We start from the raw sequence: 25,151 nt of genomic DNA, 5'->3' as shown, positions 1-25,151 counted from the left end.
TACTTGGGTGAACTACAGTTCCCGCTTAGTACAGACAGATTTTCATCCCAGTTTACATATAGTGAGCCAGCACACCCCACCTTATGTGGAGTGCTGGGGGATACAATGCATCCCCTTTCTTACTTACCTGGTAACAATATGTTACAATTGCATGTTTGACATGAATGGCTTGTGGCAGTGGTTTTACCTTTGACTTGTTTAGTCTTTATTACTCTCAGGCTGTTAATTCAGCCTCGGTAACGCACAGAAGGGCGGGCACCTTCTTTTTATGCCATTTCTTGTGGTCTCGCTGTTTCTAAGGTCTTCCCCTGCCATTCTAGGCAGGAACGATCTCAATGGCTGTTTTTTCTTCGGCGGGAATCCTGTCGAATTCCCCGCCCAGGCTCCGGACTGTCTGGAAAGGCAGGAAGCGAGGAAGGAGTCAAACACTCTGCAGCCCTACTCCCAGTGGGGAGGTGCAGGGTGGAGGGGGCTGGCTGTCCTGATTGGACAGCCAGACCCACCCCTTGCTGTAATATGCGGGGAGAGAATGCAGAGGTTGTGCTGTAGTTCCTTATGTTAGGTAAGATTTTCATAGCAATGATAAATCTTCCTGACCTGTGTCAACGCCAGAACTTTTTGCTGAACTGGTAGATTTTCTCCCTATACCTCGGTGAGGGGGAACCTTTTTCCACACTCAGTCTTTTACTCTTTTTATGTTTGTCATTTTTAAAACTCTCCATAGTACCTTTTTAATGCTATCCTCCTTGAAAACCTTTGGCACATACTGTCTATTGTTGCTGGGTTGACCTGGGGACTCCACTTAATGTTCTTTGGCTAACCTTGTGAGATCTACAGTTGCCAACGGTAAAGGCACCCATGGGTGCTCATTTGACCAAAATGGCCCTGTCGTCTTTTTTCGCCATTTCAACGCTCCTTGTTCCTTCTCCTGACATCCAGGGTGGGAAAAACCTTATCCGTGGTGGTAGGGAGACTTTGGTTAAGCCCTCCCAGGCTCCAGAGTGTCTGTGTGGGCAAGAAGCAAGGGAGGAGTCCAAAACCTTGCACCCCTTTGTCTTCCAGCCTGCCTGCGAGACTCAATTTCAAACCAGCCGGCTGGCTGTCCTAAAAGGACTGCCAACCCCCATGTTTGAATGTTGCATGACTCTTTGGGTGGGTTCCTGTATAAAAGTCTGATCCTGGAAGCTGAAGAGGTATTTTACCACTGGAAACATCTGAAGATGAAGAAACCGCAGTTAAGACGATTTCCAGCAACCGGAGGGCCTGCTGTGTAACCAGAGCCTGCTGTAGCCCTTCCTTTCAATTAACCTTGGAGTCCCAAACACGACTCCTACCCAAAGGCTGGTGAGATCCACTAGTACCAAGAAGACCTGCATTTTGAGCCATCCCACTGCTGCCACCAGTGTTAGGACAGTTTTTCTGAAGTGCTTAGTAAAACCATTCAACTGAGACAGTACAAGACTCCCTCCTAAGCTAAGCCTGGCTGCACTGTGTACGGTACCGTATACTCGGGTAGTACAGCCTTATACTAAGAGTGGAGTCTTGTACTGTTGAATGGTTTTACTATGCCCCTAGTTGGACTTGAGAGAAACTGTCCCGAAATTTTGAAAGATGGGGATGCTCTGTGCTCTTCTACTACAGCGAATTCTTTGTCCTCTGAGTAAACCAGATAGTGTAGGTGCTCCGAGTAATTGATCAGGCTTACCCACGGATTCCGTTGCCTGCTCTGCTTCAGTCAAGCACAGCTTGCATTCAGCTCTGATCTGTGGCAGCATGGGTGAATCGTTTTTTGGAAAGGGTAGTGCATCTTCCTCGGCCCTTGATGATCTTTCTGGTTGTGTAACGTGTTCCTGATCTGAGCACGTAGCCCGGCTTATCCTCACACTTTCACACCAATCTCATTACTCATAGGTGCACCTAGTGGCTTCCCCAGTTAACCCATCATGTACTGTAAAAGGCCATCCTTCTAAAATGGGAGGGAAGACGCGACTGCGTGAAGTAACCTTTACAATGAAATGGTAGAAGCTAAGGCTAGACATGGATAATGCATAGTACATATGGTGCCTGCTGGGCCAAGACGCCCAAGCTGCTCCTCACTGATGTCCAATGAGATTGAAACATGTCTGGGGGATGCTTGTGGTTTTGTGCGAAAGGGATTTGTGACTAAGCAGTTTGCTCTTGACTGCCCCTGTTGGGGGGGGTGAGGGGGACCAAGCATGATTTGCATATGGTCCTTCCCCTTTCTGTTATAGCTTTGTAGGTCAGGCGTGATGGCCTGGAGCGTTGCCCAGACCAATGCCAGAGGTTCAGATTAATTCAAAACCTTCCAGCCATCACCTTTCGTTTTAGTATGCATCGTGTGCCATTGCCAAATGGGGCTGCATGATACAGTGGTAGCAAGTGAAGGCTCCACGCAGCACCAGCAAACAGCACAAGATCATCCTGCTGAGTGCTCCACTCACTGACATGGTTCACATTTGTCTGAGGAGGAGAAAATAGTCCTTCACACCTCCTTCCACAAGCTCCACATCACTCCTCCACATGCACACTGGTAGCTTTCTGCTTGTTCTTGTTAGCATGCTTGTACCAAAAGCCTGAAATAACTAGATTTTGTATTTCTATAGGAATTCGGTCACCAATTCTACAACAGCAAACTTCGAACCCAGCTTGGATTATTGTGTGGTGAAAATTCCTCGGTGGGATCTCAGCAAGTTCCTTCGGGTCAGCACGAAAATTGGAAGCTCGATGAAGAGCGTTGGTAAGGCCCTTCTTATGTCAAGCTGGCCTAAAAAAAAGTAATACTGCCCATTTACCTCCAGATTGTCACCATAAAACAGGTCGTTATTGTGCTTCTACTTACTGGAATTCATTAGTTCATCATGGATGGTGATAAAAAAAGATGTAAATTTCCCTCATGAAAATGGCTTTTTTCACTTGAGATAGAATTTCTGTTTTGGCAGTTCTAGGGCCTATTTTCAATGGCCCATAATAGTTGTGCTATCTTTATTCGATCACCAATCTTTTTTGGGTAGCTAGGACTTTTCTGAGCTATTGCAACCCTTTTTACCTTACGCAAGTTACGTTGTGTTGGGTCGCTCCTGAATTGCTTTTTCCCAGCGTTGCCTATCCTGTACCCATTTTGCTCTAGGGTGAATAAAGAAGCCTACATTTGTTTAAGGGAATAGGTTGGTGGAAGCTGTGCTTTAGTTTTGCACCCTCCCTCCCACCCCCAGGGTGAAATCCATTTTTCTGCACTGGTAAGCCCAATGTATCTTTTTGGTAGTCATTGTGGCACCAATGCACTTTTTTTAAACCGTGCTATTAGCCGTTTTGTATTTTAGGACTTCCTTTGTTCAAGTCAACCATGATGTAATCTCGAAATGGCCATCAGACCGTGTGGTGGACTGCCTCCATATTGCTTTGAACTGGTTTAGACCAAAGTGGGTGTTGGGGCGAATTCTCACTTCTTTGCTAATTTCTTTCAACTTTAGAGACCCCTAGCTCTTTTGCTGGACTTTAGGATTCTGGATTTTTATCCTGGAGTGAGTGAACCCTTTTTCTTACTCATGTATTTTTGATCGGATTTAGACTGTTTTTGTTTTCAGAGTCTGAAACTCCATGGGATCTACGTGTGTATGGTGACACACAGCACCTTCAGTGCAGTGTCAGAGGTCCTTTGGATTTCTCATACGGTTTAAATACTGTTCGCTATAGTAGTAAAGTGAAATTGACTTTACTTACCTTTTTCCTATGTAGGTCCATCATACCCCATTTTATGGGGAGTGCTGGGGGGGTTACTTAGTAGCACTTTTTTCCTACTTCCACATGTACAAAATTTTGTTACCCTCACGACTTTACATGGCTGGTGGCAGAGGTTAAACTTTCCTATCATTGTGCTTCTCTACCGGAGGCTGAATCCTCAGTTGCAGTATAGCACCCATGGATGACCATTGTGTCAAAATTGCCCCACTTGTCTTTTTCTGCCATTTCTTGCTTGTGGGGTCTTTCTTGGGGTTTAAACTGCGCTCCAAACCAGGTTTAACCCTTTTGTTCATTTTGCTTTTGGTGGGCTTCAGTACTGAAACACGCCTCTTACTCCAGTGTCTGGCAGGGCAGGAAGCGAGGGAGATGCCCGAAACTCCCTGTCCATGGTCTCCTTGGTTACCTGAATGCACGCAGTCGTGAGTGGCTGGCTGTCCTTGCAGGCCAGCCATCCTCGTGTGTGAGTGACAGCTAGGCTGTGCATGAATGAGAAACCTGCATAAAAGGCGAAGCTTCTTGAACAGAAGAGGGAGACGAACACTGGCTGAAACATCTGACGAAGGAATCGTGAAGAGAAGCTTGTTGCATCCTCCTGAACCGTTGAACTGCCCGGTTAAGCCCTGCTGCTTTGCTGAAACTGCTTTTTTTGAATCGACTAGAGAAGCTGCAGAGAAACTTCTTCCCTTGGGTTGGTGGGACCAACTGTGACCCCAAGACGAACCTCGCTGCAAGACCTTCCCCAACTGGCTGTACTTCTTTGAAGCTGCTGGAACCGAGGGCCAGCGGTCTAGAAATCCGTAGTAGAGTGCATCAAACGTGACCAGAGCTCCAGGAAGATCCTGAGGACCCTCCCGAAGCAGGACGACCCAAGTGCGAGTCAGCTCACCAGAGTGCTGGACTCAAGAAGGTCAAAGCGTCCAAGATCTGCAGTGGTGCTATTTGCCGGTAGCTGAAACTGCAAAGTGCTGCTGAGTTGAAAAGAGCCCGTAGCTGCTTTCGACCTTCAGACTGCAGTGCAGGAGTCCTACAGACGTCCTCCCTCTTGTCTCCATCATTGAGGCCCAGGAACCCAGTATCTGCAACCCTGCAACCAGAACAGAAGCCAGCTGGATCCTCTTCTTCCAACCTAAGGTACTGTGTTGACTCTTGTGTCTGTAGCTTGCATTATCTCACTGGAGACTTGCAGTAACTTTTTTGCTGCCAGAGCCCGGCTCAGGGCGGACATTCTGAATATGAAACTATCAAGGGTGGACCCAGATAAATTTGCATATACAGAGGTGATGATCCCCTTGGCATCACATACCACCTGCACATTGATGGAATGCCAGTGCCTGCGGTTTAGATGGATGTGCTCTGTGGCCCTAGGTGGACGTAGGTCCACATGGGTGCAATCTATGGCACCAAGTACTTTGGGGAAGTGTGCCACCCTGTAGAAGTCCAGGACCATGGCCTGCCTTTCTGCGGGTGTTCTGGGCATGTATATGTGCCTGCGGACTGAGGGGCGCGCAGTGATTGCCAATACCACAGGATACAGATGAGGAGGATCCTGACACGCCATCCTCAGCCAGGGCCCTCCACGAATGTCTTGCAGGGCTGGCGGAGTACGTGGGCCTATCTCAGCCTGATGTTGGGCAGCCGACAGAGGGGGTTCTTGCTGAAGTCCTCGCACAACGCCCCTCTGCCAAAACGGGAATTCCACTACAGACCGATGTAGTCTCCGTGGCCAAGAAGGGTTGTCTTAAGGCCCCACTGTTTCCAGCCGGTCAATCGACACCTGGATGCCAAGTACAGGCAGAAGGAGGGGGTGGGGGTGAGATACACTCTTGCTATCGGCCCATCCTTAGCCTTCTCCTCGGCGACGCTGTTAGGCAAGGAGGAGAAAATCTTGGAGGTGTACGGGAAGAAGCTGTTTTCCAACGCTTCCATGCATCTTCGTCAGGCCAACGCCATGCTGGCTGCCGCTAAACAAAGGTTATGGCTGGAAATTGCAGACTTCCTTCCGGAACTCCGTACTCGGGGGCCAATCACGTTTTAAGGCAGGACTGGCTAAGGCCAAGCTGATGGCACTGAACCTCCTGGAATCCACTGTGGCCCATATTGACACCTCTGACCATGCCATCTGTATCGCCACGGACATGAGAAGGATAGCCTAGCTCCGGGCAACAAAATTCAACCTGGACGCTCAGGAATGCATATTAGATCTGCCGTTCGATGGGGGTAGAGGGACCTCTTCCACTCCTTCACGGACGAAGAGCTGTACAAGAAGAAAAAGAGCTTGCAAACGGCCAAGTCTTTATCCATCTTGACAAAGACCACGCCCAAGTCGTACAACCAGTCACAGCAGTGCTCCGTCAGGGGGGCGTATGTACGGAGGCTTCCGCGGCTTCCAGGAACGGAGATCCAGGCAGCCTGACAGCTTGCTGTCTCAGAACCGGCGCAAGCAACAGAAAGGGTGTGCGGGGGGTCGAGTAAGGGCTTTTTCCAGTCCCCCTTCTCCGTGACAGCCTCTGAGGGAAAGAAGTCATGACACGTCCCGGGTCCACGTGTCTCCAGTGGAGGTCAGGCTTGCTCTCCATGCACACTTCTGGCTCCAGAATTTCGCGAACTTCGAGATCCTCTCCTTAGTATCCACAGGGTACCGCCTACCCTTCCCAGCCTCTCCTCCCCTCCACTCCCTCAAGTTGGACAGCAACTCTTCTGGCGGTGATCCACTCGTTCGTAGAGAGCCAGGCAGTAGAGGAAGTCCCAGCCTACCAGCGAGGGTTGGTCTTTTATTCCAGGATTTTTGCCATTCAGAAGAACCACCAGGCGGGTTTGAGTTGTGCTGGACCTTTCCACCCTCAACCTCTCCTTACCCCAGCAAAAATTCAAGATGGTTACGCCAGCTTTTATAGCGGAGACATTGTGTAAAGGAAACTGGATGTGCTCCCTGGATCTGAAGGACGCGTACCTACACGTCCCGATTTGGCAGCCCCAACATCTCTGGAAGCGGTTCATTACTCTTCCCATGCCCTTATGAACACGCTGCACGATCTGGGCTTCTCGCTCAATCTCAAGAAGTCGCAGCTGCAGCCCACGCAGACTTTGACATTCTTGGGCCTCATCTGGCACACATGCTCTGAGAAGGTATTTCCATCGGAGGACAAGATCTCGGCCATCAAGAGGGTCACCGCCCACCTCAGCGCAGAGGTGACCTCGGCTTGGTGGTACCAGCATCTCCTGAGTCTCTTGGCGGCGGTCCAATTAGCCGTCCCACACACGAGACTGAGGATGAGGAGGATTCAGCTGCACTTCACGGCCTCATGTAACTAGGAGTGGGGCTCTCAATCTGAGAGGATCAACGTTTCTTCATCTCCCCACCCGGACCTAACATGGTTATCCAGGGACTGCAACCTACGAGACCAGGCTATCGGGTCTCCAAGGCCTCCATATTCTGCTGGATGATCTCGGCCATCAAGGAAGCTTACGAGGGCCAGCACAAGCTGCTTCAGGCCAACATGCATGCCTACTCAGTCGGGGCTAAGGCGACGGCCATGGCATTCCAGCGCTATGCCCCATGGCAAGTTCTAAGCAGGACGGCCACTTGGGCCACTTCCTCGTCTTTCTGAAAGCATTACTGTTTGGATGCGGGCACTAGATCTGATGCGGCTTTCAGACAGGTTTTTTTCAGGAACCTGTTTGCTTAAGTAGGCAGTGGTCGAAGTGTATGAAAAGATGTAGTGGAGCTATGTTCCCTGCGGTCTGCCCCACTCTCCACAAACCCCATCGCTGCACCCCTCCCACACATAGTCCAAACCCCCAAACAAACACACCCATTTAAGGAAATGTTCAGTGCAGTGCACTGAAGTGCAGGCTTCAACTTCTTCCTACATTTTTATTTTAAAACTAATCAGTTCCGGAACGGTTTCTTTTTAAAATGAAAGTATAGGAACAGTGAAACTGAAAAATAAAAAGTATAGGCGCACAGCACCCGCCCACTTCGACCTGTGAAAGTAGGGTCTCCTCTCCACCCTGGGGCTAGATTCAATTGTAATTGCCCATGCAGTATGGAGGAAAGGGGACGGGACGTAAGAGTAGTTATAAGTTACTCATCGTAGTGACTAGCGTACTCTTAGTCCTTAGTCCCCTTTCCTCCATACGTCCCACCAACCTCCCCCCTAATAATACTGGTGTCATTGGGCTATGTTAAATCTATTGTCGACGCGTCAATGGGGACTGATGTGTGGGGCTGGAGGGCGGAGTCGGGGCAGCGCCTGCTCCCTGGGCCGCACCCCCGCGCGCCTCTAAATTTAAAGAGAAGGGTTTTTTATCTGGTGAAAAAGGTTGTCTCCCGTCCCTTGGTAGAGACGCCCATGCAGTATGGACGAAAGAGGACTAAGAGTACGCTAGTCACTATGGTGAGTAACTTATAATTTATTCGAATACTGGTTACTATGAATCTGTGTAACTCCCCTACAGCTCACTTGGACACCTCTTGAGATGAGCCCGACTGCTCAACACGCTACCAACCTGTACAGACTTATACCAAAGGTTGGGTTCCTATTGTCAGGAGGTCGGGGTACAGTGCACCCAAAGGGTACTGCATACAATATTGCCTAACATCCTGTCCCCTAAAAGCGTGTTAAGCAGAGGGTAGCTCTCCCTTTGGGAGAAGGGACACATTCTCAAGAGGGAGAGTGTGGGTTTGATCTGTTTAATAGCAAGTGTGAGACAAAGTTTGACTAGAAGTTTTACTTGCTTAGTGTGTATTTTGAAGACCTACGTTTGTATATTTTTGTAGTTACCGGCCTTAGCTGCATTATTGGTCGTGGTCTGTGTGGACTCATTGTACCCCTAGACTTCTCTCAACCCTCCTGAGACTGCGCCTTGCCGCTCAACCTAACGTACCTTGATGGGTTTAGCTAAAATCTGTCTGCCCACCATAAGGAGGTGGTCTCCCAAAATCCTCCCCGGTTAGATTTTGGAAATCCATCTGGACAACTACTAGTCCTCTGTTTCAGGTCATTCTACATGATCAGCACAGCTTCTGTCTTCAGTAGGCACTGCTAATGCCATGACCCCTTCGAACTCCTTTTGTGCTTGGCGTCTATCTTAACGATGTTGCAGGAGGAGCGTCAGCAGTTTTCTCTTCTTTAACCTTCACTAGGGGAAGTTATGGCTGTAGGGCGGAATTTTGAGGAAGCGTTACAGAAAGCCCTAAGAATGGTGGATGAGAACTGCGTTGGCTTCGATCACACAATGAAACCTGCTTCAGACATGGTAAGTGACGAAAGCACTTAATTGGTGTCAACTATTAAAATGCTGTAGCTTAACAATGTGTTGCGACCCAAGTTTATATTGCTTTGTCTGGTAAGCTGAGCAAAGAAACATACAGTATAATGTTTATTGTATGGTGTTATGAAATTTTTTTTTTTTTTGCTGCTTTCTCTCCTGTTGCACTTATTCTGACTTTTTGGTGGCAAGTGAAGCCTTTGTACTTTGCTCGTATGTTGGGCTGTACCAGTCAGTGCTTTTGACTGGGTGCAGAAGATCAGTCTCCGTTGTAAAATTCAGTGAATTCTTTCCTGCAAACACCACTTTCTGTGAAGTGCGGTACAGACACTTTGTCCTTGTAACTTTGCAGGCCACTAACCTGTGTGCAGGATGGGCTGGTGGCAGTGGATACTCCCCCAAAGCACCATACCTGCTGATAGAGGTTGGCTAGACATTAGCGTCCATACCTGTTCAGAATTGGGCGGCCTCTCAGAATCTGTCCACAGGGCTGATTCTGAAACTCCATCTCAACAGAAGGTCTGATTATTTGTGCATAGATGCAGGCACATTAAACTGAAGTAAATTTCACAAATTGCATTCACTAGTTTAACTATTTATATTACTGCAAAATGTTTAGGTTCAGATCCCTAAACCAAACAAAAGTAGGGTGGGGACTGAGTGCAGTATGATTTACTTTCCAATCTTCCTAACAGCTAGTGGTCTGGCGTACCTGTCGAACTCGCATTTTAACATTTGTGGCAGCTTTGGGAGGCTACTCAATGTATAATTCAGATATGGATCGTGTAATGAAACCTGTTTGCAGAAGGGGATCTATTTTTGAAAAAGCCTTGCATAGCAATGGGAATTGCAGTGTTAGCGTAGATTTCCCCGTTTTGTGTGATTCTTTCCACTTTGTGTCCCCCAGCGCTTTTTGCTCGACCACTGCATTTTTTACTAGTTTTCCGTGAGTGGGGAACCACATTCATTCTTTTACTCTGCTTTTGGGAACCCTTGTTTACCTCTTTTTGTTATTTCTTTTTTCAGTTATGATTTCTGCCAACTTTTCTGGCATCTACATTTTACTAAAGCAGCACTCAGCGTTTTCTGTGCAGTGCTGCTGGAAGCTCCTAGAGCTTCCACCTTAGTGTTTCTTTATTTTCTGTTGGTTAACTCAATGTTACCAAGCAGGGGGAGAATTTTCATTTCTGTGCCAATTCCCTTTAACCTTAGAGACCCACAGCTCTTTTGCTGGACTCTGGGCTTTTTAAATATTACTCCTGAGTGAGTGGGACCTTTTCCTCACTCACGTGTTTTCCTGACTATGATTTTCTATGTTCCTTACTGTTTTATGGAGTCTGGTAAATTCCATAGGTATCTGCTTTTGCATTGTGACACACATCACCTTTTGTGCAGTGCCACTGATGTCCCTTGGGAATCTCTTAATGTTTAACTACATTTTCTAGGGTTAACTACTGTTCCCAAGAATAGTTAGATGACCCCAGTTTTACTTAGGGTGGTGTGTGCTGGACCCATAAAGCTATGTGGAATGCTGGGGGGGGGGTGTTACCTAGTAATTACTTTAACCCATTCCTTATGTAACCTTTTGTTACACTAACTCACTTGAATGGCTGGTGTCAGTGTTTTCTTTTTTACTACCAAGTAACATGTATCTGCAGGCTGATACCTCACCTGCAGTGCTGCACACAAGGGTTACCATTTTCTCTAAATGGCCCCTGTCTTCTTTTTTCGCTATTTCTTGTCGGTTTCTTCTAGGCTTATACTGTTTGCATCAGGTGCGAGTCCTTTGTGTATGTTGCCTTTGGCGGGCTTCAGCCCTGAAGCCCGCCCTGGCTCCAGTGTGCCTGGAAAGGCAGGAAGTGTGGGAGGTTGTCTCTAGGTGTGCCAGAGTGAAACCAGTTCCATTGGCCTGCTGGCTGGCCTGAAATGACAGCCACCTTGCTGTGATTTACAGCTTATGGCTGTGAATGAATGGGAAATTGAATAAAAAACTAGGTTTTTGGGACTAGAAGCAGTCGACCACTGGAGGACAGAGTCGGATGAAGACAAGCGAACCAGCAGCACCGTCCTGGACCGTGAAGAGCCTGTTGAAGCTAAAGGACGACTTCCTCCCTTAAGGCTGGTGGAACCCAACTCTGCTCGAGGCAAATTTTGGTGCAAACCCCCCTCCCTCCCCAAACACTTGCTGTGACTTTGCAGGGCTGCAGAAGCCCAATACCCGGGGTAGCTCGACCACTTGTGTGTGCATTGTCTTCCAAAGTCACAATCCGGCCTGATCTTCGTGGGCATTCAGAGGATTCTACAGAAGCAAGATATCTGCAACCAGAGTCCAGGACCAAGGGATCGAGGTAATCCTTACCAGAGCTTTTTGTTCATTGGCGCTGAGAAAAAGGCGACAAAAACCACAACGAGCCACTTAATCTATGGAAATCCATGCTGCCGAGTCCCTCTCTCGAGTGCTACTGCAGGAGCCCGCCAGACGTCCTCCCTTTGGTCACCACAACCAAAGACCGGGAATATGCATCTACTGCAGTGCATCGGGAAGGCAACCAGCTAGAACATGTTCTTCATTTTCAAGGTACTGTGGGGCTAAGGGTATTTTATCCTTTTGCCATTTCGGGTGCTTCCTACCTTTTTTTTGAAGTGTGATTTAACCCAACACTATGTTGACCTCATCTTACCTGCATTGGCCTTACAAAGGTGACTCCTCTGGAGTTGCTGTAATTTCTCTTTTGTACACAGACTATTTAAGAACTTTTTTCTAAGAAGAAGAACATCAGAACATTGACTTTGTCCATTGACTTTGGCTGTCCTGGCTCCCTAAATGCCTCCTCCTGAACCCATTGGCTTTGGCAGTGCTTGTTCACTTACAGGTCTTAAATGTTGAACACTTTAATGCTGGGATAATTGACTGCCTGTATCCCTTTGGGAGAATGTAACTGTTCTTATAACCTGTTAAGCAAAGATGTGTATGCAGTTCCCTTGGGGACCACTACACACAACTATGACTACAGGTGTAAGCAAACCAACCTTTGGTATAAGTCTGTGCTAAACAGTTTTGGTAGCGTGTTGAGCAGCCAGGCTTATCTCAAGAGGGGAATGTGAGCTGTAATGATGTTACACAGAGGTCTACAATTGCAGGTAATCAAATACTCTTATGCTCAAGGTTTCTTGGGAAAACACTAATTTATTTCACAGTCAGTTATAAAACATTCACTAGAAGGCGGCAATATATATTGCACACAAATATACTTCAGTACTTTACACTGTAAGTTTCTGAGGCATTTAAACTACTTTGAAGTAGGAGCAAAAAGGCATAGCTTAATAAAAAGATCACAATTCTTCTTAGACAGTGCAAATAGTTTGAGTTCACCACAGCAGTCAATTCAATGCAATAGGTTAGGCCAAAGTCAATGGGCTAATGTCTTGTATAGGATAAAGCCGTTCTGGTAGTTAAATGGAAAGGTCTTTGCCAAAGTTCTCAGAAGTAGTTTGTAAAAGAATTAATCGTATGTCGGGTCACAAGCTGATTAGGCCTGCAAGTTCCCACATTTTCAAGCACTTTCGCAGTGAGATGCAGGTTCTCTCAGTCCGGTTTTCACAGTACCTTACAATGAAAAAAAGGTGCAGCTGAAGACTTCTGTTCCTGCAGATCTCGCTGTTCCTGAGCCTCAGTTGTGGGGACAAGCGGGAGGACGTCGGAGGACTCCTGCACTGCTCGTGGGCTGGTCAAAAAGCTGGCAAATCTTGAATTCCGGTAGCTGTAGTCAAGCACACAAACTGGTGTCCCTCTCCCTGGTCATTCGGTTTGCTGCAGCACTATGAGGAAAATGCAACCAGCTCCGAGAATGGTATCCAGGTGGCTTAGTGTCGAGTTGATTGGTCCCACCAACTCAAAGGGAGAAGTTGTCCTTGCAGGGGCTTCTCTGTCGAGTTTAACTTGGCGATACAGACCTGCAGCAAGGCTTCACCGGGCAAACCAACAGTCCAGTTGTTGCAGCAGCTGTCCTCTTAAAGCTCATCTTTGGTTCTTTCGTTCCACTGGTCGACTCTGCCTTCCAAGCCAAGAGACTCGCATTTTATTCAGTTCTCTCCCACTCATTCAGCCTAGCTGTCATTCACCCAGGAGGGTGGCTGTCCTTGCTGGACTTTCAGCCAGCCAATCACGCCAGAGAGTGCATTTGGGTATCCTAGGAGACTAAGCACAGGGAGTTTCGGGCACCTCCCTCACTTCCTGCCCACCCCAGACACTTGGGCGCCAGAGGCGGTCTTCGGTCCTGAAGCCCGCCAAAGGGACCAAACCTGGTTTGGCGTGAAGCGACAAACACTAGAAGGACCTTTCCAAAAAGAAATGGCGAAAAAAAAAAAAGACCTGGACCCGTTTAAACAAAGGGGCTTAAGGCACCATCTTGAAAAACATGGCTCCCGTGATTTTTAGCTACTGGTGTTCGCGATCTGGAAAAATCATGGTAGTACGTTGTAAAACCACTGCCACCAGCCTTTTCAATAGGAAAGGGTGGGGTTTGACTGCTACATGAGTGTTTAGACAAGGGGGATACTGTGTAACCCCTCCAGCACTCCATTGTAAGATGGTGTGTGCTGGGTCTAGGAATTTGGAAAGACTAGTCCATTCCACTTTACATTCTCTGGGAAACAGTAGTTGATCCCAGAGAAGGTATTTAAACCTTTGGGAAGTCTAAAAGACATCCCTGTGTCACTGCACTGAGGGTGCTGTATAACACACATGAAAAGAGGATGCCTGTGGAGCTATTTTTTTAAAACTCCATAATCAAAGAACACAAGTGTAAAACATACATCAAAACACATGAAAGAGTGGCAAAGAAAGGCTCACATTTCCAGGTAACAAAAATAAAGTCCTCAAAATCCAGCAAAGTTGCTGGGGGTCTTTAAGGTGAAGGGAATTGGCACATTTATGAGAATTCTCCCGAACAATGCCTATGTCTGTGTGTGATTGTTTGCATGAGAGAGCCTTCCCAGTGCTCCTCCTCCCCCTTAGTCCATTATAGCGCCTTAAAGAGGTCCTGCTTAACTCTAAAGCGCTTGGGGGAGGGGGGGTGTTCGGGAGGACCCTGTTTCCTTCCCACCACCTCTTAACCCTAAATGTAATTGCACATGATTTGCATGGATACTTCAAATGACATGAGGAAAGCAGAATAAACAGGTACCCTTTGAAATGACAAACTATCTCATTCACCCCAACTTTACTGGCGTCCCAGGACATAATCTAAATGACTACTATTTCAGCACGCACAGCACATCTGAGAATACAATCAAAGCCCCTGGGTATCGGTCAATCTGGCCTTGCGTCACTGCACCCCACATTTATTGCTGGTCAAAACACATGGCTGGGTCCCTCTGCAAAACTCCCATGCACTTGAGAGATTACATCTGCCTCCTGTGGAACTACCAGGCCATAAACAGTGTCCTGTTCAACAGCTGACCATCTGCTTGGTTAATCATTGCCTCTCCTTTGCCCTTCACTCCTGCAAAACCAGTTCTTCCCAGACACTCAAAATTCATACTGCAAACTCGTAGCGGCAGATTTTTAAAATAAATTTAAGAGATCACCGTACATGCAGATTTATCAATTTCCCATGTATGCACCTCATTGTGCATGCATGTTTAACTGTTCTCTCCCAGACAGAGGGTTCTCCGTGACGGGCCCCACTTCCTCGCATGCTCATTATGAAACTCTTCCTTGCATCTCATACACACACCATGGCTGAATCGTGTTTATATTTCATTTGGCGGTTTTAGCATTTTATCTTTCTACGTGTGCAAATCTAATATGTATCAACTTAAACACAAAATAACACTGAAGTAACACATCCCATTCTCATATAAATATATAGTGGATGCATAGGGAATTGTGACATTGTGCCGATTTCACTGAACCTGAGACACAAATATGGCGCACGAAAAATGTATCCCTGTTAATCGCTGGGACTTTTCCTGACCACCCCAACATTCCCTCTTTTAGGTAATACCTTAACTAATAAATCAAATTCCTGTTCTTCAAAACCATCTTCTTGAGGACAACCCCTACAGTCCTATTTTAATCAGTCCCAGTATGGGCATACTCCTCCGCTCAACAAACCCAACTTGTTCCCCAACCATTGCCAGAATCTACCCACTGCTCCACACAATCATCCCAACTTGGTGGAGACAACCGCTTCAGTCTGAGTACCCATGAGAGGGGAAATGGCAGTGATTCTATCTTTGGACAGGGTAAGTCATCATGGCAGCTGCTTTCAATACCTGGGCAGAAAAACATTATAAAAGCATTTGACAGCAACAAAAGATAATATGAAAAAAAGATAGAAAATGGGTAATAGAATCTACATAGCGCGGCTCTTCCAAGACAACACCCAGAAGAAATGCAAAACTAACCACACATTTGTAATTCCAGCCTCAGCTTATGCAAGGCAGCGATAGTCTGAGTCAGGGACCCATTCTCTGAATCATTGGGAGGCACAAATGTACAGCACATGCTCCCTATCTTCTGACAGATCCCTTCTCTCCATTGCTGTTCGGAGGTCGAGGATGTACCTATTTTGTAAGGACATGAGCTTTGGGACCGCTCTTTGATGGCACTGAAAGCTGATACAGATGAATTAATAAACCACAACAAGTTCATACCTGGAGCTACTTGACATTTGCCGGGGCTTGGACTCCAGGTGCCAGGAGGGATGTGAAGATCTCAGTGCAACTAAACAACTGGTATTCAGGAATATCCATTAAAGCTTTTAATTATGCCGCTGAAATGTAATCGGATCGCTTAGTCCATCGCAATTGTCAGCCTTTCCCATGGTCGGATAGTCATTGATGGGTCCTCCTTCTGCCGTGCTGGGTGGGAGAGGTCCTGATTTGACTTTTGTCTTATGCAGGAATCCTTTGAGAACCATGCTGTTGGTTAAGATTTTCATAACTGTGATGAATCTTCCTGACCAGTGTCAATCCCAGAACTTTTTGCTGGACATGGCTTTTTTTCCACTGCCCCTATGTGAGTGGAAAACTTTTTCCCCTCTCACCTAGTCTTTTACTCTTTATGGGTGACCTTTTTATGTCTCTACATGATGTGTATGGATTTATACTTCCCTCTAACGTTGGGACTTAGGCTGGGTTACCCCTTTTGATTCGCTTTGTAATTGCTCTTATCCCTTGGATGAACTACTGTTCCCAAGAAGTAAAGTAGGATTCTCTTCCCCTTTACCTTTTATGTAGTAAGCCAACACACCCCACCTCTTGTGGAGTGGTGGAGAGATGCACTGAATTCCCTTCCTCACTAACCTGGTAACATTTTTGTTACAACTGCAAGTTGACTTGAATGGTTAGGGACAGTGTACACTACTTTTATGACTTTTAGTTATTACTTGCAGGCTGTCAAATCAGCTGTGGTAATGCACAGGAGGGCTGCCATTCTGCTAGAATGGTGGGCCCCTTTTTTGCCATTTCTCATTTGCTTGTTTCTTGGGTGGTCTTCTGCCATCCTAGGCAGGAAAGATCTTGGTTGAAGTTTTGTCTTCGGCGGGATCCCTTGGTTTTTCTTGCTGAGGCTCCAGAGTGTCTGTGAAGGCAGGAAGTGTTAGGAAAGATTCCTCTTTACTGCACCTTCTATTTCTATGCACCCCAAACTTTTTGCTTTTATTTTTGTATCTGACCTGTTTTTTTTGCAGTGAAGCATTAAGCTTAACTACACCGTCTTTTGCTCATCTGTTATAGGGAAACTGACATGTCCTTCAGGCTGTCGGTACTGGGAAACATTGTTTCCCTTAGCCTTGATACTGTTAATACTTTGCTAACATTTTTTATCGATCATTGTACATTGCATCTTACAATGCAGTACAATGGGGTACACTTTTGCTTTTGCCCTAGACTAACGCTCAGAGGATTTTCGGTTACCTGGTGTCATTATTTTGGTGCTGTTCATTTTAGCCTCACCGCGTTTAATGCATTTGGCTATTTACTGCGGCTAGGGATCAATCATGGCCATGCCATGAGGTTTGTCACTTGTCCTTTGGCTATCTTGTCTTTTAGCTTTCTTTCTGGCCTGTGGGGCCAGGGAAATCCTTTTATGGACTTCCAGTACCAGGAAAGCAGAGGCTTTTGGAGAGCTACTGGAGGGCTGTGCATTTGCTTGTAGGATGTGGGCTGGGTCCGTCTGGTCCCAATCCACAAACTTGTGTGTGTGTGTGATATATATATATATATATATATATATATATATCTCGGCTCTTAGCTGGGATTTAGGATACGAGGAGGACCCCTGCACCGACTCTTCAGAGATCCTGGAGTAACCGGAAGGAGCCAATACTCCTGTCCAGCTGCGAGACCCGTGAAGAGACTGGAGACCTGTCTGAAGGAGACCTGGCGACCAGGACCACCTTCTGCTGTCCTGGAGGAGCCCTGTCTTGCTATTGATCTTCAGCAGTCCTGCAAGGGAGCTGCGACCCGTGGAGGGAACATCCATTCTAAGATGTCTGCTCAGTACCCTGCAAAGAAGAGCTGTGGAAGGGTCCCGGGGACCGTCCTGTGGCTAGCCAGTTCTGAGTTTGGACTACTGTGCTGCCAATGTCGCCATTCCACATTGAGGCCTGAAACCTGGGGGGGAAGGGGGTGGGTTTATCCTCAGATTGTCCTACAAGACTTAACCTCAGCAATATTTACGAGTACTAGCGTGAAGGGGACCTGAAATAGGAAGGAAAGACTGACGGCGATAAGTCAGTCCCTTTGCGTCGCTGTGAAGCAGTGACCCCCGTCCGAAACAGCTTACCCGAGTAGAGTCCAGTCTTGAGAGGGGTCCTGCATAGTTTTTATTTGCATTCTTCCGAGAGTCCTTGCACCAGCGAAAGACACTGACCTGAAATTTGATTGAAACTGCAAATCAAGGACTGGGGCTGACGGCGCCAAAAGCAACCTCCTGACCTTCCGTCGACCTGCCAAGTCCTGGGAAGAATCTGAGTACGGGATGAGTTAGTGATTCTTGTCTGCCCCTAAACTCACTTTAAAAGTTTTCCTAACTTTTATCAAACTTTTGTTATACTTTGGCTTTGCCATTGCTTGTGCAAGCCTTCCGATAGTTGGAGACACTTCTATTAGTTATGATAAATTGTCCTCCAACCCATGGCAACGTTCACTGGACCCCAGAGACCCGACCTTCATTTTCTCCAGCATCACAAACGTTCAACCTTTTCTGAACTTTTGGGCATAAGGCACCAGACAACTTAAGGAAGGTCTTTTGAAGATGAGGTTAGTGCTGTTAGTGCTCTGTGGACCTGTGGTGCATAAACTAATCTGTACTCTCTTTTACAGGGGTTTGTTTTGTATTATGCCCTACTCTATTGACTGTATATATGTAATCTATTATTAGTGTTGTGTGATTCTTCTACCTGTCAAGTCATTTTTCATAGTGCTATTTGGCCATAAATAACTATTTTTATACATACAAAGTGTAATTTGGGATTCCGATTGTGTGTACTCATTGTGGACTGTTTACAAGCTCACCACCTCCTGAGACTAAGCCTAGATCTTTCGTCACTGCTACTTTGAACTGGGTTGGCTACAGCTCCCAGAGTTGTCCCTGCCGCAACATATTTTATTTATTACATTAGTTATACGCCCAGACCCGGAGGTATCACGGCGTAGTTACAGACAGTGGGTAAATACAAGTTTACAATATAACAGACAGGAATGCAAAAGCAGATGTGGTATTACATACAGCGTACATACAAGTGGTAATTAAAGTTCAAAATAGTCTATGGGCTTAGCTATGTATAATATTGATTAAATAGCTATGTTTTCAGTAATTATTTTTAATTGTGGGTAGGTTTCATTTTTGATGTTGGTAGGTAGGGAGTTCCAATGTTTGTGTTTGGGAGCGAGGACTTTGAAGCTACTGCCCCCGCTTTCTCTTATAATGGGGTACTTCTAGATTAGAGTTATTGGATCTGAGTGGTCTAGTTTGGGATTTCTTTGACTGTGTTGATGAGGTATTTTGGAGCTTTGTTGGCAATGCATTTATGCGTAATGCTTAGGGTTTTGAATATTATCCTCGCTTGGATGGGGAGCCAGTGGTTCTCTCCTGATGTTTGAAATGTGTTCAGATTATTTTATGCCTAGAGCAGCTCAGAGGGCTTTATTCTGCATAATTTGAAGTTTAGCTATATTGGTTTTGGAAGTACCAAGGAGGAGGATGTTACAACAGTCAAGTTTGGCGAGTATGAGAGCTCTTGCTAATGTAAGTTTTCCAGTGAGAGGAATTTGCGACAGAGATGTTTGGATCTGTAGGAAGCTAGAGTGTTAACCTGTTGTGACATATTTAGAGTGACGTCTAGGTAAACCCTGAGCGTCTTTACTTGTTTAAGAACTGGGATGGTAGTACCATCAATGATGAACGATTTATAGGCAGGCTGAAGAGCTTCAATTTTGGAGGATGAGCCTAGAATGAGTAACTGTTTTGTCATCATTGAGACAAAGGCTGTTAGCCATCCAGTTTTGGATGAGTGAGTAGATTTGATTGATGAGCAGTGTGTCCTACTCGTAGTTACCTGATAAGAGGATGAGGATCTGGGTGTCATCTGCAAAGTTGGTGTAGATGACACCCATTGCATCCAGTGCTGCAAAGAGTAGCTTAGTATACGCATTATAGAGGGTGGGGGATAGGCAGGAGCCTTGTGGGATGCCTATAGGGACTGGTATGGGGTAAGCTGATTCTTTGCCGAAGGAAACTCTTGATGTCCTGTCAGCTAGAAAGGATAATCCTTGGATAGGTTGAGGTTGTTGGCTAGTGAGCCGCAGAGTTTCATGGTCAACCAAATCGAATGCTGCCGATGGGTCCAAAGCATTAGTAGGCAGAGTTTGCCGCCTCCTCTGGTGGCATCATTTGGATTATTAAGTCTAAGCGCTTTCTCCATGCTATGATTCGAGCGGAATCCTGACTGTCGGTCCCCCAGTAATTGATGCTGTACTAGGTGATTTTGTATTTGGGAGTTTGGCCTTCTATGCATCTGTCCACCAGGCCAGATTATAAAAAATCAGTCCGAACAGTACCGATAATACGGTAGAACTGTCATTAGTGTCAAACTCTAACAATTGTACCATGAGCAACTACAAACTAAGCCTTTGAGAAGTATTTTATTAGTGTTCATGTGGGTTGGTTAAGTGATCCAAGTATTGTAAGACCTTCTGTTAGGTAAGAATTTGTAGAGTCCAACTGGTGTGGGACTCTAGAAGACTTCTCTTGGTATTCTGTAATCCACCTTTTAATGTAGGCCTGTACTACACAAGTTGGTAGTGTGACTGAGCACTTCCCCCTACCTTATACTATCTCCTTACCCCACCCCCATCTGTTTTAAAATGTGCCTTTACCCAACCAGATTCAAAGAAATGAAATTCAAACATTTCTCATTAGGTGAAATTGGATTCAGTGGAATGTGGGTATCCCTTTCTTAGGAGTAATGTGCGCTATAGAGCTGTATAATGAAATTAGTAAGTACAGGTATCCAATTAAACGCTTACACACTTAAAGTTATAGTATACATTTATTTATATATACACAAGGATAATTCGACAATCTTTAAAAAGCAGCAACTAATAGTAACATTAATCCCAAAGTTAGGATTCAGTTCAGCAAGAGCAATAAAGCAGGTGAGTAAACTCTTCTTGCTATACATATTCCAGCACATTAAATGACGTCATCTGAGGTCCGTAATAACGCTTATTTGGGATCACCATTACAATATTGAGTTTTAAGGAGGGAAAGCTTAGTCAGATCAGAACTACTTACTTTGTAAGTAGAACAAGTTAGATTACCCCACAGGGATGTAGGCAGTCTTTTATCCTGTGGGCTCCCTGCCCAGGCTCCAGAGTGTCTGTGAAGGCAGAAAGCGGGGAGGAATCCAAAACTCTGCAGCCTTTGGTCATCCAGCCTGAGTGCGAGATTCCAGTTCAAACTGGGAGGCTGGCTGTCCTGAAAGGATTGAAACCTCCCCCACCCCAACACCACCCCCCAAAGTTTTAATGTCGCAAGGATGTATGATTGGCTGGGTCACGCATGAAAGTCCAAACCTGGAAGCTGAAGAGGTAGTCCACGACTGGAACCAAAACCGAAGAGGAATAGAAGGAAAAGGCGGCTGAGATGATTTCTAGCGACCGGAGAGCCTTCTGTGTGACCAGAGACTGTTGTAGTCCTTCCTTCCAATCGACCTCGGGACTCCCCCGACCCAGGGCCTGGTGAGGCCCACTAGCCTCAAGAAGTCCTGCATTTTGAGCCACACAACACTGTGCTGCAACCTTGCGGGGCTGCAACAACCTTGTCCCTCGAGCCATTGTGTGGTGCAGTGTCTTCTGAATTCCAAAGCTCACTGAAATTTCGTGGGCATCCTGTTGGCTCTCCAGAGGCACGATTCCTGTCCGAAAAGTCCCTTCACCAGAGGGCTGGACCTAGCAAACGACGACAATCTAACTGGCAGTCTGTCGTCTTCTGTGCTCCTGAAAAAGGTGCCAAATCCAAAGCCGCATTCAGCTGCGAGGAAAATCTTGCCTAGAGCCTTCCCAGTGATCCTTGCTCCAAAAGTCCATCCATTGTCCTGTCTTCTTGATGAAGGAATTCAACGAACAGGTTTTTGGCTGCAGATCCTGACGTCGTCCTGCTGCTAAATCTTCTGTGCTGAGGTACTGTGCTGGTTTAGGTATTTACTTACTTTAAGTCTCTTACGATTCCTGTGTAGTTTTGGGGTGTTTACTGTGATTGGGATGTTTCTCGTCCAGTTCACCCAGGCCCACTGTTGGAATACTCCTAGGGTGTCTTCTGTGAAGCCCCTGGACCTTCAACTTACTTACCTGTTCTAACTGTCATCCTTAGGAACTCCGATTTGCTACTTAAGAACTACTACTTAAGAACTTATCCTGACCTACCTGTTCGACACTGGACGCTAGTGACCCCCCCCCCCCCCCCGCCCCCTTTTGTCACTGAGAACTCCTGCTCCAAGAATAAGGGAAAGACTTCTAAGGGTTGGGCTTTTTGCTCAGAAAAGAGAATAAGTATTTAAAAGTTACTTACTTGCAAAAGAAGTTGGTTGTTAACTGTAACTGAGAGTGAACAGTTACAGAAGGTATTGCTTACCTTACAAATGTTCTGCCATTCTGAAAAGTAAATGCAACGACTTTCTTTCCTTAGAAACTGTTTCGACATTCTAATAGAAAGTTGATATAAGGTTATTTTAACCACCTGTAAATTGGCTGGGCCTCTTTCCCAAAAGTAATGTTGTTCGCTTCACTAACTATTTATTTCAGAGAATAGGCGTAGAAGTTTCCCAACTGGGTCTTGCTCCGCCTGACCTGCTGTTAGCCTATCCAGAATAAGTCTGCCATAGGTTTTACCTACCTAGAATAACCTTGAGTCATTCATAAAGTGCAACACTGGGTTTTGCTTTCTCTAGTCTGTTTTAGACGGACAAAAAAAGTCTTGGGTTTATACCCGCCTTTAAGTTACTGAAGCCTCATGTCAAAAGTGTTTAGATTTTACTTACCTTGAGTAGAACTGTGTTAACCTAAAATAAGCTAGTTGTTGCTTCCCTTAGTCTGTGAACTGAAAACCAACTGTAATTGAATATTACAACCCAAGGTTCAACTCCTCCAGAATAACTGTTGTCCTGAATCACTTCTAGGTGTTTTCTGTACCTAGAATCAGTGTTCCGCTATTTACAAAAAGTATATTGTCTAGTTGGTTTACCAAGTGATTACTTGCTGAGTGTCATGGTACAACTGCTAGTCTACTACCCTTATATTACTGAAAATAATCTAATAAGTAACTATTGGTTTGACTTCTCTAGAATTCCTGTTGGGTGTCCAAATTAGGTTGTATGCTTTGGTCTTTGTAACTTCCAGCATAGTGTGTTTTTATAATCGTGGTTATATATAATGTGATGGTACTCATTTCCCCCAAGATTTATCTGGGCCTACTTATATTTAAATAAAACATCATTTTTTTTTTTTTACAATAGTGTTTCTTTATACCATTTGTATTACAATTTAATTAGTACTGATTCTACAGCCCTCTCTCCCTCCTAAGATAAGCCTGGCTGCTCGGTCTATGCTACCATGTAGTCGGGTGGTACAGCCTTATACGAAGAGTGGAGTTTTTTTACTGCCTCAGTTGAATGGTTTTACTCTGCCCTTAGTTGGACTTCAGAAAAACTGTCTTGACAGTCTGATAAACACGTGACTGCCTTGTTCTTCATGGCGTCCCACTGTTACCCCGTATTTGTGACCCCAGCACTTACATTGGTTTATCCACTTGTGCCCCCCTCCCCCTTTTTAGATCATAGTGTTTCACCATATGAGAGTTGGCCATTTGTATGAATGCTCAACCATTCTCCTTTTCTTCTGCAGGAGCTTGAGACCCCCACAGATAAGAGGATCTTTGTGTTGGCAGCTGCACTGAGAGCTGGTTACGACATTGACCGCCTCTATGATTTGACCAAGATTGACCGCTGGTTTCTACACAAGATGAAAAACATCACCGACCATGTAAGCAGACTTGAGACCTATCGTCAGGATGAGAGCAAGATGCCATCTGAAGTGCTCCTGAAAGCCAAGCAGCTGGGATTTTCAGATAAGCAAATTGCGCAGGCTGTGCTCAGGTAAATAAACTACCTTCCTTTTAAGACCCCTACTTTCAGACTAGAAACAACTTCACTTGCTGCTTTGCCTTTTTATATCTTGCCTTTTTTCACCTTCCATCTCGCCTTTCTCCTTACCTTCTTGTTGCCTTTCCAATACCATCTATTCCCATTTACTTGCTTCGCGCGCTCCATTCGCCAGCACCGATGTGGTATTTCAGGAACTTTTCATATTCAGCTTTGCATAACTAACTTTGGTGCCTTTCTTGTATTTATTCTGTTAGGTCGAGATCCCACTGTTTACCCCATGTGGTAGCCCCTTGTTAGGGAGAATTTTCATTTTGGTGTTAAATTACCCTCTCATTGGAGACCCCCAGCTTTTTTGCTGGACTTTGGAGCTTTTTAATTTTAACCTTGGTTTGGTTTGAACTACGTTTTATTTGGTTGTGGAGTCTGAGAAACTCCATAGCATCATTTTTACATTGTGACACACAGCACTTTCAGTGCAGTGACACAGGGAAGTCTTCCAGATTTCCCTAAGGTTTAAATACTTTCTTTTGGTTAAACTACTGTTTCCAAGAGAAGTAAAGTGAAATTGACTTTACTTTCATTTGTAACTTTGTTGACCCAGCACACACCATCTTCCATAGTGCTGGAGGGGTTACTTAGTATCCCCTTTGTCTTCTTTCTCATGTAAATTTTTATGTTACCCTTTCTACAATTAATGGCTGGTGGCAGAGGTTTACTCATTGTGTTTTTACTGCAGGCTGCATTCGAAGCTACAGTATAGCACCCATGGGTGCCCATTTTGTCAAAATGACCCGGTCGTCTTTTTTTTCGCCATTTCTTGTTGTAAAGGTCCTTCTTGAGATTGACTCTGCGTGCCAAACCAGGTTTGATCCATTTGGTCCCTTTGTGTGCTTGGTCTTTGGCAGGGTTCACTGCTGAAGCCTGCCTTTGGCTCCAGTGTGTCTGGCCGGGTAGGAAGCGAGGGAGGTTCCTGAATCTCCCTGTGCTTGGTCTCCTTGGTTACAGGAATGCACCCAAAGGTGATTGGCTGGCTGTCCTTGGAGGCCAGCCACCCTACTGTGTGAGTGACAGCTATGCTGCGTTTGAATGGGAAAGACTTGCATCAAAGGCGAGGTCTTTTGCAAGGAAGGCAGAGTCGACCACTGGACGAAGGAATCCGAAGAATAACTTGGAAGAGAAGCTTGCTGCAACTCCTGGACCTTTGCTTTGCCCAGTGAAGCCCTGCTGCAGTGCTGAAGCTCAGAATTCGCCTGGACTAGAGAAGCCCTGCAAAGGAAGTCTTCTCCCCTTGGGTTGGTGGGACCAATCAACCCCTAGAAGAACTCTATTGGAAATCCTCTCTGCTCGCTGTACTTCCATTGCTGCTGCAGGAAACAAGTGCCAGGGGACCGGAACGCCAGACTACACTGAATCGTTTTTAAGCCGGGCCCGAGCCCCAGGAAGATC

General features: G+C 46.0%; 1 protein-coding gene across 5 annotated transcripts in view; it reads left to right on the top strand.

Annotated features, from left to right (window-relative positions):
- CAD (carbamoyl-phosphate synthetase 2, aspartate transcarbamylase, and dihydroorotase) overlaps window positions 1-25,151 on the top strand; it is a 425,465-nt gene that overhangs the window by 198,383 nt on the left and 201,931 nt on the right. For all 5 annotated transcript variants that reach the window (XM_069605502.1, XM_069605501.1, XM_069605500.1 and 2 more), the window contains exons 15-17: window positions 2,625-2,758; window positions 8,909-9,021; window positions 23,446-23,696. In XM_069605502.1, the coding sequence (XP_069461603.1) occupies window positions 2,625-2,758; window positions 8,909-9,021; window positions 23,446-23,696 (498 nt within the window). The remainder of the gene's footprint in view (window positions 1-2,624; window positions 2,759-8,908; window positions 9,022-23,445; window positions 23,697-25,151) is intronic.

This window comes from Ambystoma mexicanum, chromosome 4p, assembly GCF_040938575.1.
Source record: "Ambystoma mexicanum isolate Mex_15411 chromosome 4p, UKY_AmexF1_1, whole genome shotgun sequence".
Lineage (NCBI taxonomy): Eukaryota > Metazoa > Chordata > Amphibia > Caudata > Ambystomatidae > Ambystoma > Ambystoma mexicanum.
Note: the sequence above shows the minus strand (reverse complement) of the source record. Positions and strands in the feature narration are given on the sequence as shown.